The sequence below is a fragment of the Haemaphysalis longicornis genome, unplaced genomic scaffold (genome assembly GCF_048455015.1).
Source record: "Haemaphysalis longicornis isolate Haplotype H1 unplaced genomic scaffold, Haemaphysalis longicornis Haplotype H1 scaffold_7, whole genome shotgun sequence".
In the NCBI taxonomy this organism is placed as follows: Eukaryota; Metazoa; Arthropoda; class Arachnida; order Ixodida; family Ixodidae; genus Haemaphysalis; species Haemaphysalis longicornis.
Window position 1 is genome coordinate 117,362,978 of NW_027526422.1, and position 19,597 is coordinate 117,382,574.

Sequence of the window (19,597 nt, forward strand, 5' to 3'; positions counted from 1 at the left end):
ACATATACGATGGGAAAACACGACGAGCGCTTACTCTCAACTGAAGTTTATTCAGACAAGGCGAAGAACATATACTCTCCTAGTCACCAGACCACGCATGCGTCTCCAATAATCAGATGAGAAGAACCACATGCAACAACAAAAACAAAACAACTACATCATCAACTACATCATCAAACGTAGACAAAAAAGCGCTAGACTTTCTTCTAGTTGGGCCTTGCGATATATATATACTTTCTGAAATAGAAGAGAGAAACTTACAGAAAACGATTTTACCGAGTGGCTACCGGGACCCACGAGCTTCAGGAGAGCTGTCCTGTGCCATAACAACCATGCGAACCGAAGGGTGTGCTCCGCTCCACTTTCATGGGTATTTATGCGAGTGTAATACTCTTCTTCGCTTGGAGGTCGTAGCCAGCTTAGCGCCTACAACTCTGGTTGAAGGAAGCCTTCTTTCGAACCCTCGGACCTTGAAATGACCATTTATATCGTGTCGGGAACGGCCAACCTGCCGCGTACGCTATTAACCTACCTACGGTCCCAAGACTGCCACAGCGGTTGCGTTACAGAGTGTTAATAGCGTTCTTCTTAACAGAGTGATAAGAACGCTTTGTATTTGTGATTCTTACTGATTTAGTTGGCCTTCGAGCGAATATTTAACGGTTCGAAGCTGAAGTAGTCTTCTTATGACAGTAGGTTTGTTCCCATACATGCCGCAACCAATACGTAGGGTTAACGCAGGAGGGGCAACGCGGCCGTTTTGCGATAAAAATAAGCCATCCTTTTCCCGGTCATCCTGTCTGGGATTGTACACGTGTCGAGGTCAGCGACGCACGCAGCGTTCCGGTCGGAGGTCAAAGAACTGGAACGGCAGGAAAACGCTCAAGTATAATAACTGCAACGGTAGTAGCGTTTCAAACAGAGCATATAAAAGTCGCGCCGTGCGAAATCTGTAGTTTCGCGTCGCTTCATTTCTATAACGCAGTTCAATATAGCTATGAGTTACAATATAGCTTTTGCGGCGCTCATTCTTTCCGCTCTCTGCGGTGGTGCGCATTTGGCCACGCCAGATCTAAACCCTGATCTCGGCCAGTACCAAGATGAAACCGACGTAAGTACCTATAATTTCTCAACAGAAGTTGTACGCGACGATGCCATGGAGCGCTGCAATGACAACGCTTCTAGCACGTAAAAGAAAATCCTCAAAAACGCGTTATTTAACCCATGAATAATATTTACTCGACTTTGTTGCGCTTTGAACATACCCAAAATTACCCTGTAGACATTGTTAGGCCACACACGTAGGTGAAACCAACAGTTTTACGCATTCGTGTTTCTGCAAAAAATATGTTAGGTTTTTACGGCCTTAGGTGTGGCATTGATAAAAAATCAATATTCTGGTTTTCGGCGAGCATTTCCCCTTACAAATTATATCTCTGTGGGGCATCTTGCAAAATCAGTCTCATTCCAGGCATTAACAGCGTTTAAACAAGCTAAAATCCTCCCACGGCCTAAGTTGTGCGAGTTACCAGAGCGTTGAGACATGCCTACATAGTCCTGTAAAACCATGGAAATAGGGTTGTATTACATAGCAAGACTCGGAAATACATATGCAGTCTTTTCCTGTGTGTGTCGTAATTACGCACTCCTGAGGTGTTCACAGAAGATTGCCTTCCCACAGTGGCATTCGCAATGCCGATATCTGTGACTGCGGTGATTGAAGTGCTGCTTAGGGGATTCCAATATTGTTTTTTTTCGTTCCTGAAACAGTGCAGAGTAAAATAAACGTGTGACTTTACATGGAAGGTAGGAAAATTCAGCTATTATATTTTAGAGCACTCTGTCCCGTAAAAACACAGAAACCTGGTATCTACAAAACATGCAAAGTACCTTCACTGGACATTGTGAAATGTCTCCTCGAAAGTATGCAGGCATGAGAATATAACAGGTGCAAATCACCCTACCTGAGTTTTGAACATTTCTTAATAAATTAACGGTGGAAGTAGTTTTCGGCAGAAGCAAACAACTTTGCGTAAGCCAATAAGAACATAAGGCGCACTCCGTACCCGAATAAAATTTTGTGATTGCACATACCGAGTCATTCTACTGGTGAGAAGAGATGGCCACAATTCAAAATCTTCCTCTTATTGTGTTCCGCTGTATTTGGCGAAATAACTCTCCTGCATTCAAAAATACAATCGAAATGACCGTGAACGGATGTAACAAAATTTTCTCGCTGGAATGTTTTTTTCTTGAACGCTATGTAATCATCATGTGGTTTAAACACCCAGTCATTACCTCCAGTAATAAATACTTCATGTCGTACTCTTTACGTCCGCTAAAATCACGCTATTGAACACTTTGGCCTCAAAGGATGATTCTGCTTTACTTGAATAAAACCATACGCGTTGACACGGTTATGTGCGATTACTGCACGTGACAGCGGTTCAATGTTTTTCTGCGTTAAATAGAACTTGCGGATACAGCTAATAGTGAAACAGATAAAAGTACAGACAAAAAACCGACGCCACATGCTCTCGGTACGCGATCTCCATGGCGTTTTGGTGGGCCAGTTTTTCCACCCAAAGCTGCAAATTGTCCTTTAAACGCGTGAGTCGAGAAGGACAGTCATAGATTAGGAATGGGATTTCTTCTTAGATTAGAAATGATATTTCTTTGTTCTCATTCTGGGTATCACTCTTCTCCTAAGTGCACTCTGCAAAGGCTGCACCGCGCACTAAAATATCAATGGTGATGAGGAGTTCTGTGGTGAATATTGAAGTAGCAATGTAGACTCAGTTTTCGCAAGCTAACTGCTACTTCAACGGTCAGATCAAGCCACATTTGTCTTTTATTGTCCCAGAAATGTATACTCTAGAATACAAATATTCAGTGTAAATGTGTGAAATAATATGGGGGTTTCACCAGACCTAATCACCGTGGTTGAAGTCCCCCTCCCTTTTGTATTTCCTCTCGTATTCATTACGGTCATAAAATAAGAACAATATCGTGCAACACCAACAGCACTCTTCGTTCATGTATACCCAGGACGTCACCATCGTCGGAGAAAGGTGGCTTCCTCCAGTGCGTTTTGTGGTGCGCACGAATGCCATGAGTGTGTCTTAGGTAGCTTCGCGTTAAAAACATGCTCTTAACGCAAAATGTGATCCAGACTAATTACCCTAAAGTGAAATCTCTCGTTTCTAACTCAAGGAAGTTGCAGTGTAATCGATAGTCCAGACATTCAGACACCAGGCCACATCAATTATCGCCACTGAGCTAAAGTTCTAAACATTTTTTTAACATCGGTGCTTAACCAGTATTGCTGAGTCGAAAGCATTCTGAGCGGAAAAGTTTAAAAAGTATGATGCCCTACTTTATCCGACTTGTCACTGCTTTTGGAAGCGGGGAAAGTGGCCATTGTATTTAACTCCGAGCTTCTTGAAACATTCTCATTTTAATAGAGAGAGGCGTCGTTTGCGCGCAAACGCTGTCTGACAATGCTTTTTTTGCACTTTCAGTGCTTTCCTTTCAAGTCGAATTTACATCAAATATACCGTAACTTCAAAAGCGACCCCTACTTTGGAGGCGACGCAAAATGTGTGAGAACCGGCCCGACCCCGCCGCTAGTCGATTCGCAATTCAACACAACATTTAATTACGGCGAGAATGGCGCTCTGTAAGTAATCTTTAATATTGCTTACGTTTTAGGTTTGGAAATATTGTGTTACTGGAGAAGAAGTTTCGTTATTGCACGTTCTGAACTTGTCGTGCCGCATTCTGTTCCCTGAAGGTTTAGTCTTTAAACGCAACAGCAGGAGATTTTTTTGGCTTGCCATCGAAATGTCATATTCGAAAGAACAGCACAAAACCTCTTTCTGTTTGATCAAAAAGACGTTAAAACAAAAAGCAACCACGTCAGTCTTTCTCAGCATTTATATACTCTTTCTGAGGCCTGCCTTTAAAAATTCAGCCATATATTGGCAATCCCACTGTACTGAAACCTCACTGCTAAGACTGTAGTGCATCTGTTTTTAAATTATGTGTTTCCGAAATCAAAATAAAAGCTTGCACTTGCTGCTGCCGGTAAAACGTAAATTAAACTGTCCCACGTGGGTATTAACAAGTACTGCCAATTTTGGGGGGGGGGGTTGTTAATCAATACTCGGTTTTTCTTCAGCTGACCCTGCGTATTTCACTGACCGTTGTAGAAATTAGCTACTTGATTGCAAAGTTTCTACGCTGGAAACAGAGCAAGCGACACAAAGACAGACGAAAGGGCACAAGGTCGGTCGCTGATCAAACATCTCATGTTTAACAGCACAAACATAGAATACCAACACTAAACACAGTGCAGCAAAGAGCACAGAGGAATGGCCAGTAAAACGTTACGAACATACAGGGTGAGTAGAACTCACCCTGTAACTTATAACCCCAGTGAACAATCAAGAACCATGCACATCGCCCAGTCTTTTTGAGCGGAAGGCACACTCAAATAACAAACACACGTGTCTTGTCTTTCAGAATGAAAAATGCTTCCCCAACTTCACTAGCCATTTCTCTGTCTATGCCTAAATAAAACGTTTGTGGTTTACGAATTCGAATCAAAGCCTCAAAATCCCAAAAATGCCCTCCCACTAACCAGCTAGCAACACATATTGCAAAGATTTACTCAACAATCAATTCCAAGCATTTAATGGGCGTCACTCGGATTTTTATAAAGGCAAAGCCCCGGCATCGTAGTGATTACCTATGGGGCCGGCAGGGTCACATATGCAAGTGCGTTTCACGAAACCACCCAGCATTACCATCTGGAACGTGGAACAAACACTATGTCCCCCTGCACACAAAAACCTCACTACGGAACAAGAGCGTCACCTCAGAGGTATCCAGACACATTTCCCCACCCCACTAGTACCCACATTCTGGCTACCACCCTGTACACCTCGCAATGCCACTTCTGCGAGGCTCCGAACACCCTCTACCATATCATGTGGAGCTGTGATAAGACCCCGCCTACCCGCCATGGCCTTCCCCTCCCCTGAGCACTGGGAGAAGGTCGGACCCTGATGACCAGCTATGACTGGTGCATAGAGCCCAAGAAGCCGAACGGACTCAAGATTCCTCTAATGAGGACTCTTCCCCAGGGCTGACTGCTTTAGGGACACGTTTACATATTCCTCATCCGGGTCCTCCTTCTGACACGTTCGTGCAGCCATTGCTGAAATCTAACAAATATCCAGAGGCAATACACAATCTGCACATGAAAACAAAGTACTCGGTAAAAATCTTCTTAGAGATAGTCGTCGATTTCTGCTACTGAAGATAGAGCGGCTATATGTAGCGAGTAAATGTGGAGCATAAACTTGTGCATATGAAGTATCGAGCCATAGAAATCAGTCAACCTAACCCAAAATTTGGAAAAACAGTTATTGGAAAGGTGATATCTAAAATGAACTGTGCAGTCGCAGAAAGCCGCACCCGGTTAGCTGATTTGAAGCCGCAGTACCTCTGGATCATAACCGGGCTTCCAACCAAACCTTTCTAAGATATCTCGGTGGTAGGCGTGCAGTAGACAAAAGTTTATACTAGTTGCTGCACAGTAAATATGTAAATAAAGGCGATAGCAGTGTCACTCGACGTAAGCTCCATTCTCATTTGTAACTTTGGTAACAGAATTCCAGGCGAGCACACCAAGATTACCGTACGTTTAGGCACAAAAGACCGTCACGTTTCATAGTAACAAAAACATTAAATGACTAGTGTGACTCGTAAAAGATCTGATTCATTATGAGGTTTAGCATAGCTACACTAGACAGGCGATAAGACGCGCCGTTGTGCAGGGCTCCGGAATATTTTTGACCACGCTGGGATAATCACGTTCGCCTAAATCCCGAACACACAGGCGTTTTCGCTTTTCGCCTCCATCAGAAAAGTGGCTGCCGCTAAAGGGAATCGAACGCGATCCCTTGGGCTCAGCAGCACAGCGCCTAAGCCACTGTGTCATTAACCAGTCTCCGTGAAGAACTTTTGCTGTTATGTGAAGGAAGGAGCTTAACTGCAAGGTGGGATAAAAGGATTTTTCCAATGATGCGGGGTTTCACCGCTAAAAAGGAACCGAATGAATGTTGGTTTTCAAATAGCACGTCTTAACGTGGAAAGTCGTGGACTTCTCTGATTGCTGCCAAACTCACATCTTAGGTTTCCATTTATTTTAAAAGAAAAAAAACATGGCTCCAAGAATATGAACATTGTTTTTTTTAAAGCGATAGAAAACGCCAACCCACAATGCAGCTTGAGAAATAAGCATCAGCGCCATTGAAACTGTCACTTTTTTAGTTTCTTTCAATGCAGTTCAGAGGGAAGTTTTGTTTCATGTTACACGTACGGAAGTAGTTTCTCTGAGGAAGAATGTTTCCCATTTTTAAGTTCAGGATTCTATTATGCCTTACATTTTTGGGTTTTTGTATATTTCTTTTGTTTCAGAGAAGTGACTATACGGGTTATGTCCTCACCAGGCTATACCGCCAAGAACATCCTCAACATCATGCCTTTGAACAGTGGGTATATAGATTTCGCCAGCACGTGACGCTCATGTTGCTGTAAATTAGAATGAAAGATATTCAATGACACAGGGACAAGCGCCTGTGTCATTCGTCTTGTGTCTGAATTTGTTGCGCTTTAAATTTTCACTATGGAGTACCAACTAGCTCGAACCCTCACGTTGTTAAGTTATATTTCTCGTTCTAGCGCTTGTCCCTGTGTCATTCGTCTTGTGTCTAAATTTGGTGCGCTTTAAGTTTTCACTATGGAGTACCAACTAGCTCGAACCCTCACGTTGTTAAGTTATATTTCTAGTTCTAGCGCTTGTCCCTGTGTCATTCGTCTTGTGTCTAATTTTGTTGCGCTTTAAATTTTCACTATGGAGTACCAACTAGCTCGAACCCTCACGTTGTTAAGTTATATTTCTAGTTCTAGCGCTTGTACCTGTGTCATTCGTCCTGTGTATAAATTTGTTGCGCTTTAAATTTTCACTCTTTCTCTTTCCCAGAAAAAATTACAATTTTCTAAGTGATTTTAGGTACTTATGTAAAACTTTCTACAGTTCTAGTGCTTCGTGAGACATAGAGATTTCGGATGTTGCCTTAAAACTGATTGCAGCATTAAAAAGTGTTAAGCTTCCACCAGAACTTCGTCAACAGAATTTATTATGTTACAGGTGCCCAAGCGCCCTTCAACTTCACAGTAGCATACAGGGACTGCCAACGTTGCAAAGTGTTCCGACACAGCTACATCAACAACGGTAAGAATGTCAAAATAAAAGAAATTAGCTATTTTGCGAAATAGCGGAGAAAACGTCCGCATCCTTTACTGGTTCTGCACTGACGCTTTTTCTGGCAAAAGACATGCCTTTATCTCTCGATGGGCTTGTTATTTTCGCCTCAACAAAGCAATAACCTATTTTGACAGTCACTTCGTTTGAGAAATTTGACTTTTTTACACTGAGATTGAGACCTCTCTGCATGCTTTCTACTGACCTATTTTACAAGAAGAGAATTTGAGTTACCCGTTAGGTCAATAATTACCACGATCGTGAGCTTAGTCGACGACGTACCCTGAGAAAAAGAAAAGTTATGGTGGGTGCTTCCGCCGCCTAGAAACAAACGACTGGGCACTCAACGATTTGAGTATGAGATTGCCTACCAGTCAGAGAAACAGCCTAATCGTTCCTTGGTGTGCCTTCCTTCACATACGATAGTCTTTCTCAGACTGTTTACACTGTAACTTGGCCTGTCTGTCTGTCTGTCTGTCTGTCTGTCTGTCTGTCTGTCTGTCTGTCTGTCTCACCGTCTGTCTGTCTGTCTGTCATTCGACTAAACCAGTGTATTACCTCTCAGCCTACCCGCAAGGCGTGCACTGACGAACTTGGAAGTGGGGATAGATGACCTGTTGGGTAAAGGGGATTGCAGAGGGTGAAGGGAGAAGGTAATGTGCACTGTCCTCAGTGTAGAAAATTGAATACGGCAAGTGAAACAAAACTGAAAGAAGAACGTTAAGGCTAGAAGACGTTGACAAAGCCTCCGATTGTAATGGTGGAGTGGAGAAGCACCGTTGGAGTGGGCAGTATCAGACGCAATGATGGGAGGAGAACTCGAAACGGAGATGCGATTAGACAGTAGAGAAGCACAGTGGAAGGTAGGAGTGTTTGAAAGAGAACCAAAATAGCAGGAAAGTATAGACACTGGAAATGAAGGAGCGAAGGGATAGGATGGAGAAAGGTGCAGGGCCGTACCCAGAAATTTTTTTCGGGGGGTGTTATGAATTTTGGGAAGGGGGTAATTTGGCTGAAAGTAACAGTAAGTATTGTTTACGTGCTGCCTGGAAAAGATTTCGGGAGGGGTTCGAACCCCCAAACCCCCCCCTCTGGGTACGGCCCTGGAAAGGTGTGAGAAAAATGTTTAGGAGGACTTAGGTATGCATACGTGCTTTGAAGGCACAAACACGGCGGTGTGTATTTGCAGCTTTGAAGGCGAAAGCTTTTTTGGTGAACCGATGGCATTCTGTCGAAAAACTAATGCATTTCCCCATGGACGGGTTGGATGACCGAAAAGCTCTGATAACAATGACCACAACCTGTATTATACGTCTCACACTGCAGAAATAGCCCACTGGCAGCGCGTCTCTTTGCAACTGTGGTGATTCGCTTTCATAGTGAATAGGTTGGGGCTTGTGTTTTTTGTTCACTCACTCAGCGGCGGCCATTTTCTGGCCGGAAACACGGACGGTTTTTGCAAAATGCCGCTCTCACAGCTTTCGCCTTAAAAGACCAACTTCAAGGGGCCGGAAGGAGAATAACTTTAGGAAAGGGCAGTGCAGAATAACGGGTTCGATGGGATTTGAAATTTATGAGCTGAAGGAGAGTGTAGCGGAGTAAGGCAGAAGGAGGACATAGCAGGGCAGAAAATGCGCGATCGAAGGGGAAGGAATGGTGGTGTGGATGTGGTAAAATAGGAACAGGGAAATTAAAAACGGTTCCTTTTTCTGTATCTGTGTTTATGTATCTGTATCTGTGTTTAAGGAACTGAAATAAAGTTTCATTATTAATATATTATGTGGTTTTAGCGCAGGCTCGAGAGGGAGGAGGGTGGCCAGTGTAAGGGGTGTTGTACAATATAGAGAGTGCGATCATGCGAGGGCACAATATTTTTAAAAGGCTCGCAAACTGCCTTAGAGAGAAGTTTTTAACATCCCGTGAGCAATGTCCTGCGCTGGCACTTCGTTTTGTTTATTCACTGAACAGCATTCCGCTCGATACCCACTCAAAGTACTGTTCACGGGATTTAATAATACCAACATGTTCCGGCGTGATTATTAGTTAGTCAACATTTTCTAGCAGCGGCACAATAAATTACCTGCTGCTTTTTCTAATTTGCTTTTCGTTCAGAATGAGTCGTTTATACAAAAATTGTCGCTCTGCTCTTTTACATTACAAATAGAGCATGAACGTTTCATGCGAAACAGAACATAGTTCACGCTTTCCGCGAGTACAGATGAATTTCGACGAACCGCAGGCTCTCGTAATTTAAAAAGCTGCTTTGTATTCGTCGAAACATCTCTGGTTTATGGAATTTCCATATAGGTTCCAAGACCTCTTCAATATCGCTGTGGGTGTAGTTATAACATCAACGGTAAAAAGTTCATCGATGTCTGCATTTCATATTTTCCAGCTATCCGTAAAGGCGGGTCACAGCCCGTGGTGTTGCTTGCTGTGTAAAATACCTAACGTGCCACACCTATCGGCTTTTGCAATTATGTATCCCGCTGTGTCCAGAAGCTTGAGGTTCGAAAACGAAGAATATTCTCTCCTCCTTCCAGGACTCATCACTCAAAAAATATTTTTCATCGTCACGAGTCTTTCTATTCTTCTTCCTCTTTTCCTCCATCACACAGCTCTAGAACGAATATTTATAGTTCTACATATTGGACAGGACTTCCTAAGGGGTTAGAGTAAAAGCTCGGTAATTCGAACACGACGGGTCCACGAAATTGTTCAAATGAAGCAAAGTTCGAATCAGCGGGCGGGCGCTAGAATGAACCTAGATGGCGCCGCACTGCGCGGGCAGAACACAAAGAAGCCACCTGGGAACCCGTTATTGCCAATCCAGCGATGTCCTTCGCTTTGCCAAGTATTTTCTTCGACTTGCCACAACTGGCACAGCCGATGAGGCGTCGCTAACGAAGTGCCAAGGCAATGAAAGATGTGACACAGGAAACTGGCTACCCGCCTCGGCACAAACAAAATCAGAACTATGACGCCGGAGAGGGTACAGCTGAGCTTGTTGCGCGCGAACGAGATCGCAAGCCCAGGCCAGCGACCGAGGCACTAAGAAAACCTCCAACTGCATGTGCCGCAGCACTGGCGCCGGTGGCGCGGCACGTGCTGCGGAAGCGAAAGAAGCTGTCTCAGCAGCATAGCATGGGCGCTGCGCTGTGGTTTTAAAAGCAAATCTTTACTACTTTCGTCCAGCGATTTCATGGAAGCTGCGCAATGACCTTTTCACCGGCGACACACCCCTCGAAGCGCATCGCGTGATTCGTCGCCCCCGCGGTGGTGGCGACAGCGGTCGCCGCCACCGCTGCGGCCGAGGCACCCAACCACCCCCGCAGCCTCCCATGCATGCGGCGCTGTGTCGTTTCGGGCAACGTGACTCGTCTAGCGCCCGGAAAGAGAATGGTACATTCTCCATAAATGAACGCCGTGTTGGCCCGGCCACCTTCTGTGAGCGTTTCATGGAACCGAACGGCTTTCAGCCAAGTCAATAGTCAACCAGACTAAGCCAAGCTTTTGCTTTGCATATTCAAGGTTAGCTAAGCTATGCCGCGGCCATGTTTTGTTCCTGAAATTTGCATATCGAGTAAATTTGCTTTGGTTTGGATTGGCAGCACATTGTAATCACTCTATGCCGACGTATTGTGCGAGGAGCGGTGGAAACCAGGGGATCCCAGTTTCGAATTACCGTTCTAGATAGCGACACGTTCTAATTTTCGGGAGTATTGTGCCATTGAAATACATTGGGCTGTGCCGGGAGCAGGGCGTCAGTTTAAAATAACCAGAAGTTCTAATTAACTGAGTACGAATTACGAGCTTTTACCGCATAAATTTACAATTCTGTTCCAAAAAATATCGTATCTGGAGAGCTCAGCCATATACAGTCAACCAAAAGGGATGTTTAAAGCAGCACTGCGGACTCAGTAAAGTTTTCCTCTATATGTAAGTTCGCGCGGTTAGTAGCTTCGTGTGCTGGTGTCTCATGGCCGAGAACTTCTCACTTGTCACAAAGTAAATAGGCTGAGCTGATACTCCTCTTTCGATTTCCCTTTAGTTTGATGCGATTTCTTTTTATTTATTGGCAAAAACCAAGGGGAGGCTGAGACTTAAGGCGAACGTGGCCTGACAGAGGCCTCAGCCACCTGATTTGAGACGATTGAAAACACCACTCTAGGCGAGCTGGGCTATACCCTCGGCTTTACTAGACATTCACCATCTGGTTATAAGCTGTTTTGATCGTTTTTACTTTTGGCACTGAGGCTGGACGTCAGCAAAAATTTGTTGTGACACCATTATTTGAAAGGTGGAGCCGAAGCAAACTGGAGTGCAGAGCCAAGAATATGTGCCGCCTTCAAACATAACACTCTAGCGTTTTTGTTGCCACTGCCGCATTGTATAAATGCTGCTTTTAAAGCGCTCAAGTGAACAATAAAATTTTTGCGGACACTCAAGCAATTCTTTATAGATGTGATGCGTTGAATGTCTAGATGAGCCCCTGAGACGCCTTGCTTCTTCCTCGCACTGTTGAAAGGCTTTGTAATCTTACAGCTTGGCACTCCGCATTGTGACCGCCTAAGTGCCTTTGAACGCCCTAGATCCATGTAGTAGTTGTTCAACCGCTGGTTCTTGCTGCTGCCCTGTAGTGCGAGAGTGGATGGTGGTGGTAAATTTTGCTTCTAGTCCTCGGCGGCTTCACCTTCGGAGTACTGGCGTGGACGACGACCTCTCGCTACTACCGAGTTTAGGCTCGTGCTGTGGTACGCCTTGTGCTTAATGCGCTTCCTGGCATCGTACGCCACATAGCAAGGGTTCAAGTCTTTATGCAAGTCTTTAGGCAAGCGGGCTTTATGTAGTTCGCCTCAATAAAAAGGAGTCACGTAGCCCATTAGACTAATATTCTCTTAGTTACACCGCTCGAACATGTATATGCACTGATAGTATATGGGCTGTCCTGTTCAGCCACCGGAACGTGTGGGCTCAGTTTGTTGCAGCAGCGCGAAATATAAAGAAAATAGAAAATAAAAAAACGGTGCAGCTTGAACTTGGGATGCAAGGCTGGAGAAACAGCAAAGCTGTTTCGCAGTGACGTCATGGCTTGACGGGCTGCAGTGAGGCTGGATAGAGCCATTCCTACGGTGGCAAAGCGAGCGCGAAGCTATACGCAGCTTCGCCAGTGGTTGCTAGGAAACGCGAGGTGACTTCGTCGCTGCGTGAGTTGTTTGGTGCGACACGAAGATAACGCTCGGCCTTAAAAGCTGTGCTGTTCAAAAATCCCACCAGCTGAACGAATCCTACTTCAGTACTCCTACACAGGGATATCACAAATCGTAGTAGCGCAAGCTGAATTGGGCGGTGAAGCGTGCCTTTACACTTTTAGGGGCGAAGCTCCTTAAGGCGTGGGTCTGTCCATCCTCGACGTATGTATGTAGCCACCTCTAGTTTAGTTCTTGGATTGTTTACTAGATGGCGTGGCTACCTCTAGTTTAGTTCTTGGATTGTTTACTAGATGGCAGTACTTGTATATGATGAAAAGATGCGCTTGGATTGTTTACTAGATGGCGTGGCTACCTTAGTTTAGTTCTTGTATTGTTTACTAGATGGCGGGGAGCGTTGTAATAAAATCCGTTTGCTGTTGGTGCGCGCTCGGAGTCGCCCGATGGAGAAGGCTGCAGATGTGCGAGCCCGCGAGGCAGAAGCGCTCCGTGAAGCTGCGCGACGCCGCCGCCAAGATTCTGCCGTACGAGAGCGGGAGGCCGAAGCGTGTCGTCTGGATGCGCGACGACGCCGCCAAGATCCCAGCGTTTGAGAACGAGAGGCCCAAGCGTCACGGCAACGGCACGAGGACCCTGCCGTACGCGAAGCGGCACGGCTGCGACGCGAAGAGGATCTCCAAAACGTCAGAGAACGGGAAGCGGCGAGAAAGCGCGCGTATCGGCAGGCAGACCCCGATGCAGTGAGAGCTCGTGAGGCGTCTGCAAAACGCATCAGGCGAGCTCAGCCCCAAGGTGCCGACGCGCGGTTTAAGCGAGACTTTCTAGACGTTACGTTCGGACACAGATGTAGTGGGCAAACTTTCACTGAAGAGTCACAGTTTTTCCGATGATTTCCCCTCAGGAGCTTCGCCCACTCATCATCATTCACCCCGTGGATATGCTGTGAAGTTTTTTTGCATCCTCTTTTTGAGCAGTGATTGCTCCTGTTACTAGTAGTAAATTTGCATTCACAGCACCCTATTCTATAGGTATAGGCGAAACAGATTGTACACATTCATCATCATCATCATCATCATCATCATAAGCCTGTTTGTGTGCACTGAAGGACGAAAGCAGCTCCACAAGATTTCCAGCCATGCCAATCGAGTGCCTGCTGAGTCCATGTTTTTCCCCCGAATTTTCGTTTCGCCAACGAGTTCTCCGCGGACCCCTAGCGTTGGCGGTCTTTTGGCAGCCAGTCTCTCAAACGGATGGTCCGCCTGTTGTCCCTCATTCGAATTAGGTGACCAGCCCATGCCCAGTGTCTTCGCCTCATTACAACTAGAATGTCCTCCACCTTCGTCCATGCGCCTGTTTTCCGGTCCCTCAACGTGACCCGTAGCATTCGGCGTTCCATGTCCCGTTGTCCCGATCTAATTTTGGTTTCAGACCGCTTGGTGAGACCCCACGTTTCTGCCCCATAAGTCATTACTGGAAGAACGGATTCATTAAATACAAGCTTTTTGACTGACAGGGGAAGCTTACCAGTGAGGATGTCGGAGTTCTTACCAAACGCAGCCCACCCCATCCGTATTGTGCGGGAAAATTTCCGTTCATGGTTTCGATCAGCAGCTATGACATGCCCAAGATATACGTATTCGTTTACTGTTTCCAAGACCTCATTACCTACCTTGGCGTGCCGATTCGACACTACGTTGGACTTTTCCGTACACTTTATATGACTATATTCTAAGATACATATGCTACACTAACCTTGAAACGTCGCGTTACTTTTGCAGCCACGGTAGATAAGGCTTCGTAATTCTTTTGTATCCGTACCCCAACTTACGGAAATTTCTTTCAGGGGCTGGTTGCAGTTACTGGCTTACCGACGAAGCCCTCGGAGATGAGAAGACCTGTTGTGAATTCATCTACGACCTTCTGTGCGGAACTTCCGAAAAGTACACGATCTACGATAGCACTTGCAGTGCTTGATCTCCTTTTTTTACTTCCTTTTTTCTTGGGGCGAACCCATACATTCTTTTCAATGTCCTCACTGCTACAGACGGAGCCCCATTGTGGAAAATGGCGGGCGTTTTGTGTCCTATACCGTTAAACAAAGGGAAACATTGCGGTTCCGGTAATAAAAATAAAATATTTTTAACCCGTGACATATACTGTTCTTAAATGTATAATTTACGGACTGAGGTCGTTGTTTCCGTTTGTGTAAAATAAAATGCTACTCAAGGACCATTTTTAGAGCAATGATTTTGTGTCCCGTCAAATAGTTGTTTCCCCATATCTCTAAAGGGCCTTTTAAAAGCGTTACATGCAGCAGCCTTGCACCAGTCGCACGTTTGTGCAAAACTGCAGGAGTTTGCAATGGTGTAGATAACCAAAACCCTGCTTACTGAATTGGATCTGCCAAAAGCATGAAAAGTGTGGGATAGATGCTTCAACATTTTAATGTCCTACGCGAAGTTTTGATTTAAAATATAGTTGAACACAGTACCGTTCCAGCATATCAAGAAAACATTGTTTGCCCAAACAGGAGCTTTCGGCTAGGGTCGTTACGAATATGTTCAGCTTTTTGTTCCTATTTCACTAGATTTACCCACAACAGTATTGCCAGCCCCTTTTGTAAAAGTGGAAGAGTGAACAAGGCTTGGAAGTGGGATAGATGGTGGTGTTTGAACATCTTAAAGTGTAAAGGTGCGCTGCCTGACAAGAAATCATGCGACAAACACGGGGTCAAAAAACTCACCTCGTCTATCCCTGTGTCTTCTTTCCCTGTTCATCGCACGTTTTGGTGTCAGGCAGCGCACCTCTACACTTTAGGATGTTGGAAGAACGTGGAAAGCCTTGTTGTGATATTTATGACTTACTAGCAGCAGTACCCCGCGATGCCCGGGTGGGCCTAATGGGTATAACACTAATGAGACTAATGGGTATAACATGTTTTAAAGTATTTGTTAGTGGCCATAATTCGCTAGTTTATTGGGAAGAGGTTCACAGTTAGGAACTCCTTCCTGCTGTCAATACATGGGCTCCAATCGCGAGCGTGTAGTGGTAATGGGAAACGTGCGGAGCTCATGTTTTACTGCAACTCTCGCTAAACAAATTGCCCCAAGATGGTGTGCTCACGTGAGTGAGTGAGTCAGTGCAAAACGTTTTACTTTAGCCGGTGAAATTGGAGTGGTTCCCTATTCCAGGCAGCCTTCGCTCTGGAGGTCAAAAGTGTTTGGATATCTAGATCGCGTTTAGTCACCAGGTTTTCCCACAGCTCAGGGGTTGGAAAGAGATGGAATAGGGGGGAAATTGGGGTTTCTGCTTGCTGCATAATATTATCTCAGGAAGAGTGCCGGCTTGTAACCAGAACTTGCATTCGTCGAAAGGTTGCGTTGGGAACATACGATGGAGAATGCACTGCGTGAGGCAAGGCATTCTTATCCATAGGAAGTGTTATTGGCGCAGATATTAACGATGCTCATCGGTAATAGTTTTATGATAAATGACAGGGTCTCTGACGGAAAGCGCGTGGTTGCAGAAAGTGCCAACAGATGGCGAGCGCTATGCGAAGACGGGGAAATTCAACTAAATGCAACGTCTACACTCTAAAAAATCAGGGTGTATGTGATGAGTCCAACAGTCATTGTACACTTTAGGTGCGCCCGTTCTCTAAAAGCGACTGCGACCGGTCGATAGGACATCGGCCTTCTTCCGAGACGTGTCTCAAGCGCGCGGAAAAAACTGCTCTGCTTTCCAGAGCTCGAGCAAGGCGTGCGCTTTCGTTTTCGGCCGTTCCCAGGTTCGCTGAGACCCGGCGCAAAGCGAGCGTGCGGCGCTGCCACTCGGCCGGTACGCATGAGAGCTCTTACCACATTTGTTTGCGACACTGTCGGTGAGCAAACAGCAGAGGGTTCTTTCGCTCTCGTTTCCGGCTCTCAAGGCCAAACTAGGCACGGGCGGCCCGGTCTCAACAGACTGCTTAACCCCCGGCGACACCGGGTTGTCTACGATCTTGGCGGACCGTTGCTCGATATCGAGTATCTTAGTTACAAGGGGAACGCTAGCGACTCGCTCAGTGGCGGCGTTGTCGTTAAGCTTAGCTGCCCCGTGAAAACCTTTCAGTGTCTCGACTGCCGGCTCTGCCACAGCGGAGCTCGGTTCGGAATTTGCGTCCAGAGAAACACCCCTCGTTTCAACGGACTCGTGTTGCCTCCTTTCGCTAACATCACGGTTTAGGCTTTCCCGCGGAACTTTGTTAGCTTGTGAACTGCGCGCGTTCGGTTTGGTAGCCGTTTTCAAGGCATCCCGTAAACCTGAGCACCCCGAACACAACGACGAAACATCTCCGCCGATGTAGCGTCCTTCCACACAGTGTACTTACGCTGCCTTCTGTCGTGAGCCTCCGGAAATGCCCCATCCTCGCTCTCTGTCTGAGTCTTGCCATTCCTCTCAGAGGTGGCGACACTAACGTTACTCCAGCGCTTCGCAGCGAGCTCAGCTGATTCTTTGCTTGGCATTCTCCCGAAATAGTACCCCTTGTCGCGTAACAGCTGATCCTACCTGCTCAAGAATAGGTACCTCTATTCCGGAAGAAGTAGTGGGGAGACTGCCGACTGCGCGACAAGTTCACCAAACGGACCTCCGATGCTGAGTATGGCAATCGGCAGATGCACGTTTTGTGCTGCCACGGCCTGCTTACCCAAACCCCCTGTCCTGTCAGCTGATCCGGTTCAACGTACGAAGGGTGGATCATGTGTACCGTCTCTGCGGAGTCGCGAAGAACCCGGCAAGGTTTACCGCTGACCGCGAGCTCACCTACGTACGGCTATAGAAACTGTCTGCTGTCCTTACTCTGATCTAGTACGTCAAAGACGAGTTTTCCGTTCTTCCAACTCACAGCGAAATGTCCGGTCTCGCCGTAGTTGTAACACGCAGCTTCTCCGCGCGCTTCAAACGCATTCTTTCTGCGGTGCTTCTCAGCGTCTTCCGCTCTCTTTTCGTTTTCGCGGCCAGTTTCCCTATCCACGGCAACGACTTTCCTTGCTCCACAATCCTCCTGGTGCGCTGTTCCTTTAGGCCCAGACTTATCACGCCTCGGCCTGAACTCTTTTTGGCTGTCTTTCGGCCCCTGCGCACCTCCTCATGAGCGAACTCGTCGGCTAGCTGAGCTGCCTGATCCACAGTATTTACACCTGGCCTATCGTGCACCCACAGTCTCAGGCTCTCCGGTAGTCGGCGGTAAAACTACTCAAGACCGAAGCACTCAACTACCTTGTCGTGCTCTCCGAAAGCCTTTGCCTCTTTGAGCCACTCCTCCATGTTAGCCGTCAGCTTGTAGGCAAACTTCGAGTACGACTCGCCCCCAGCTTTCTCCGCTTCACGGAGTTTCTGGCGAAACGCTTCTGCTGACAGCCTGTACTTACGCAGGAGGCTCGACTTTACTTTCTCGTAGTCCTCTGCCTCCTCCTTTGGCAAGCGGGCCATCACGTCGGATGTCTCACCTGGCAAAAGCGTAAGCAGCTTTTGCGGCCACGAGTCTCGGCTAAACTGGGCCCTCTCGCACGTACTCTCGAAGTTGACCAAAAAAGACCGATGTCTTCTCCTACATCGTAGGGTCGCATTAGGTCACTCATTCTTAACGTAGGTCACTCAGTCACCGCAGACTGCACACTTGGCGCGCTGCTGTCACTCTCACGCCTATATCGACATGCCTCGATCTCTAGACACTTTATTTGAGCTGACGCTGTCGCTCCGGTTCCCGCCTTCTGTCCTCGCGTTCCTCTTTTCGCTTTCTTTCCTCGCGTTCCTGTTTCTGCCTCTCGAGCTCCTGTTGATTTTTTTCTGGCGTTCCAGTTTCTGCCACTCGAGCTCCAGTCCTCTCTATCTAACCTCGCGTTGCTGTTCTCACTTTGTTTCCTCGCGTTCCTTACGCTGGCGCTCAGTCTCTGCCTCCGCAGCCTGACGTTTAGCGGTCTCCCGGCAATTGATCATCTCAATGCACTCACACAGCTCGTCATGGTCAGCCCCAACAGCGAGTAGAGCTAACAATTCGCTAACAATTCTGTGAGTGCACATAACAAAATACAACAGATCTGTGCACAAATTATCACTTCTTCACAAACCAATATGACAGTGTTGTTTTATGAAGCATAATGATTTGCACCAGCCGTCAAGATAAAAACAAACAGCAGGAATATTTTCGCTTGCTGCGTTATTCTTCCGGGTCCAATTTTCCGAACACAAAACCAACTGAGACCACTCGCGGTTTAGAGCATTTTTCTTCAGTGGAATGGGGATAGAAGCCTTCCCAGCAAACAGCGTTACGTCGTGCAGATATCCCGGGGACGTCAGCAATCAACATTGCAGATGTCCAGGAGACGTACCGTTGGGGTCGGAGTTACATATATTCAACGTTGCTACAACTGCAAAAAAACCCATTCAAATCACACCAAGGATAACGTACAATATACGTCTCATGGTAGTTTTATATGCTGTTTACGGGACGTTACCTTAGTGGTAGGTCTTATGGGTATTGTAGTGGTACGCATGCAAGACCTATATCGATGTCTGTTCTACATTGGTTTTCTGTGTTTGGCACAAGCATTAGTTTGTTATATTCATGACTTGTGTACATTAGTATGATATTGTTAAGATGAACCTGTATGCCTGAAATTTACATTCTTTATACATTATTTGGAAGTTTAGCGAGCCCCCCTTCCAACGTTGCATACGTGTTGTGGTATTTATACTTCAAATACATGTCTTACTATCTATTCAGCACTGTTTGCTGTTACTTCTCACCTGGTTTCTAGATTAATCTGTTTCCTCTTTTGAAGTGCTGCATACTGCATGAAGTCTCATATGTGAAGTGACAAGCTAACCACACGCTCTCGCAGGAGCACACGAAGCACAGCTCTAAACAAAAAATGTCGCATCGAAAACAAGAGGCAGTAAGTAACAGCAAACCAGTCCTGATCAGCACAAGCACCGTGGACACTAAGGCAACCACAGTAGCGTCATTGAAATGTACCATACAGCATGGCTGCACAGGCCTCCTGCAAATAAA

General features: G+C 46.3%; 1 protein-coding gene across 1 annotated transcript; it reads left to right on the forward strand.

The window, feature by feature from the left end:
• Positions 1-940: 940 nt before the first annotated feature.
• LOC144144936 (uncharacterized) lies at positions 941-14,767 on the forward strand. The gene is made up of 5 exons (XM_077676441.1): positions 941-1,111; positions 3,522-3,679; positions 6,487-6,560; positions 7,220-7,303; positions 14,387-14,767. Exons 1-5 carry the CDS (start codon positions 998-1,000, stop codon positions 14,515-14,517), a joined length of 561 nt encoding a protein of 186 aa, XP_077532567.1. The 5' UTR covers positions 941-997; the 3' UTR covers positions 14,518-14,767.
• Positions 14,768-19,597: the final 4,830 nt, after the last annotated feature.

Excerpts from the sequence above, each read along its gene's own strand:
- LOC144144936 (XM_077676441.1), top strand. The coding sequence starts at position 998 with ATGAGTTACAATATAGCTTTTGCGGCGCTCATTCTTTCCGCTCTCTGC. Across the intron at positions 6,561-7,219 it reads CAACATCATGCCTTTGAACA|GTGCCCAAGCGCCCTTCAAC; the intron begins GTGGGTATATAG and ends ATTATGTTACAG. Across the intron at positions 7,304-14,386 it reads ACACAGCTACATCAACAACG|GGGCTGGTTGCAGTTACTGG; the intron begins GTAAGAATGTCA and ends AATTTCTTTCAG.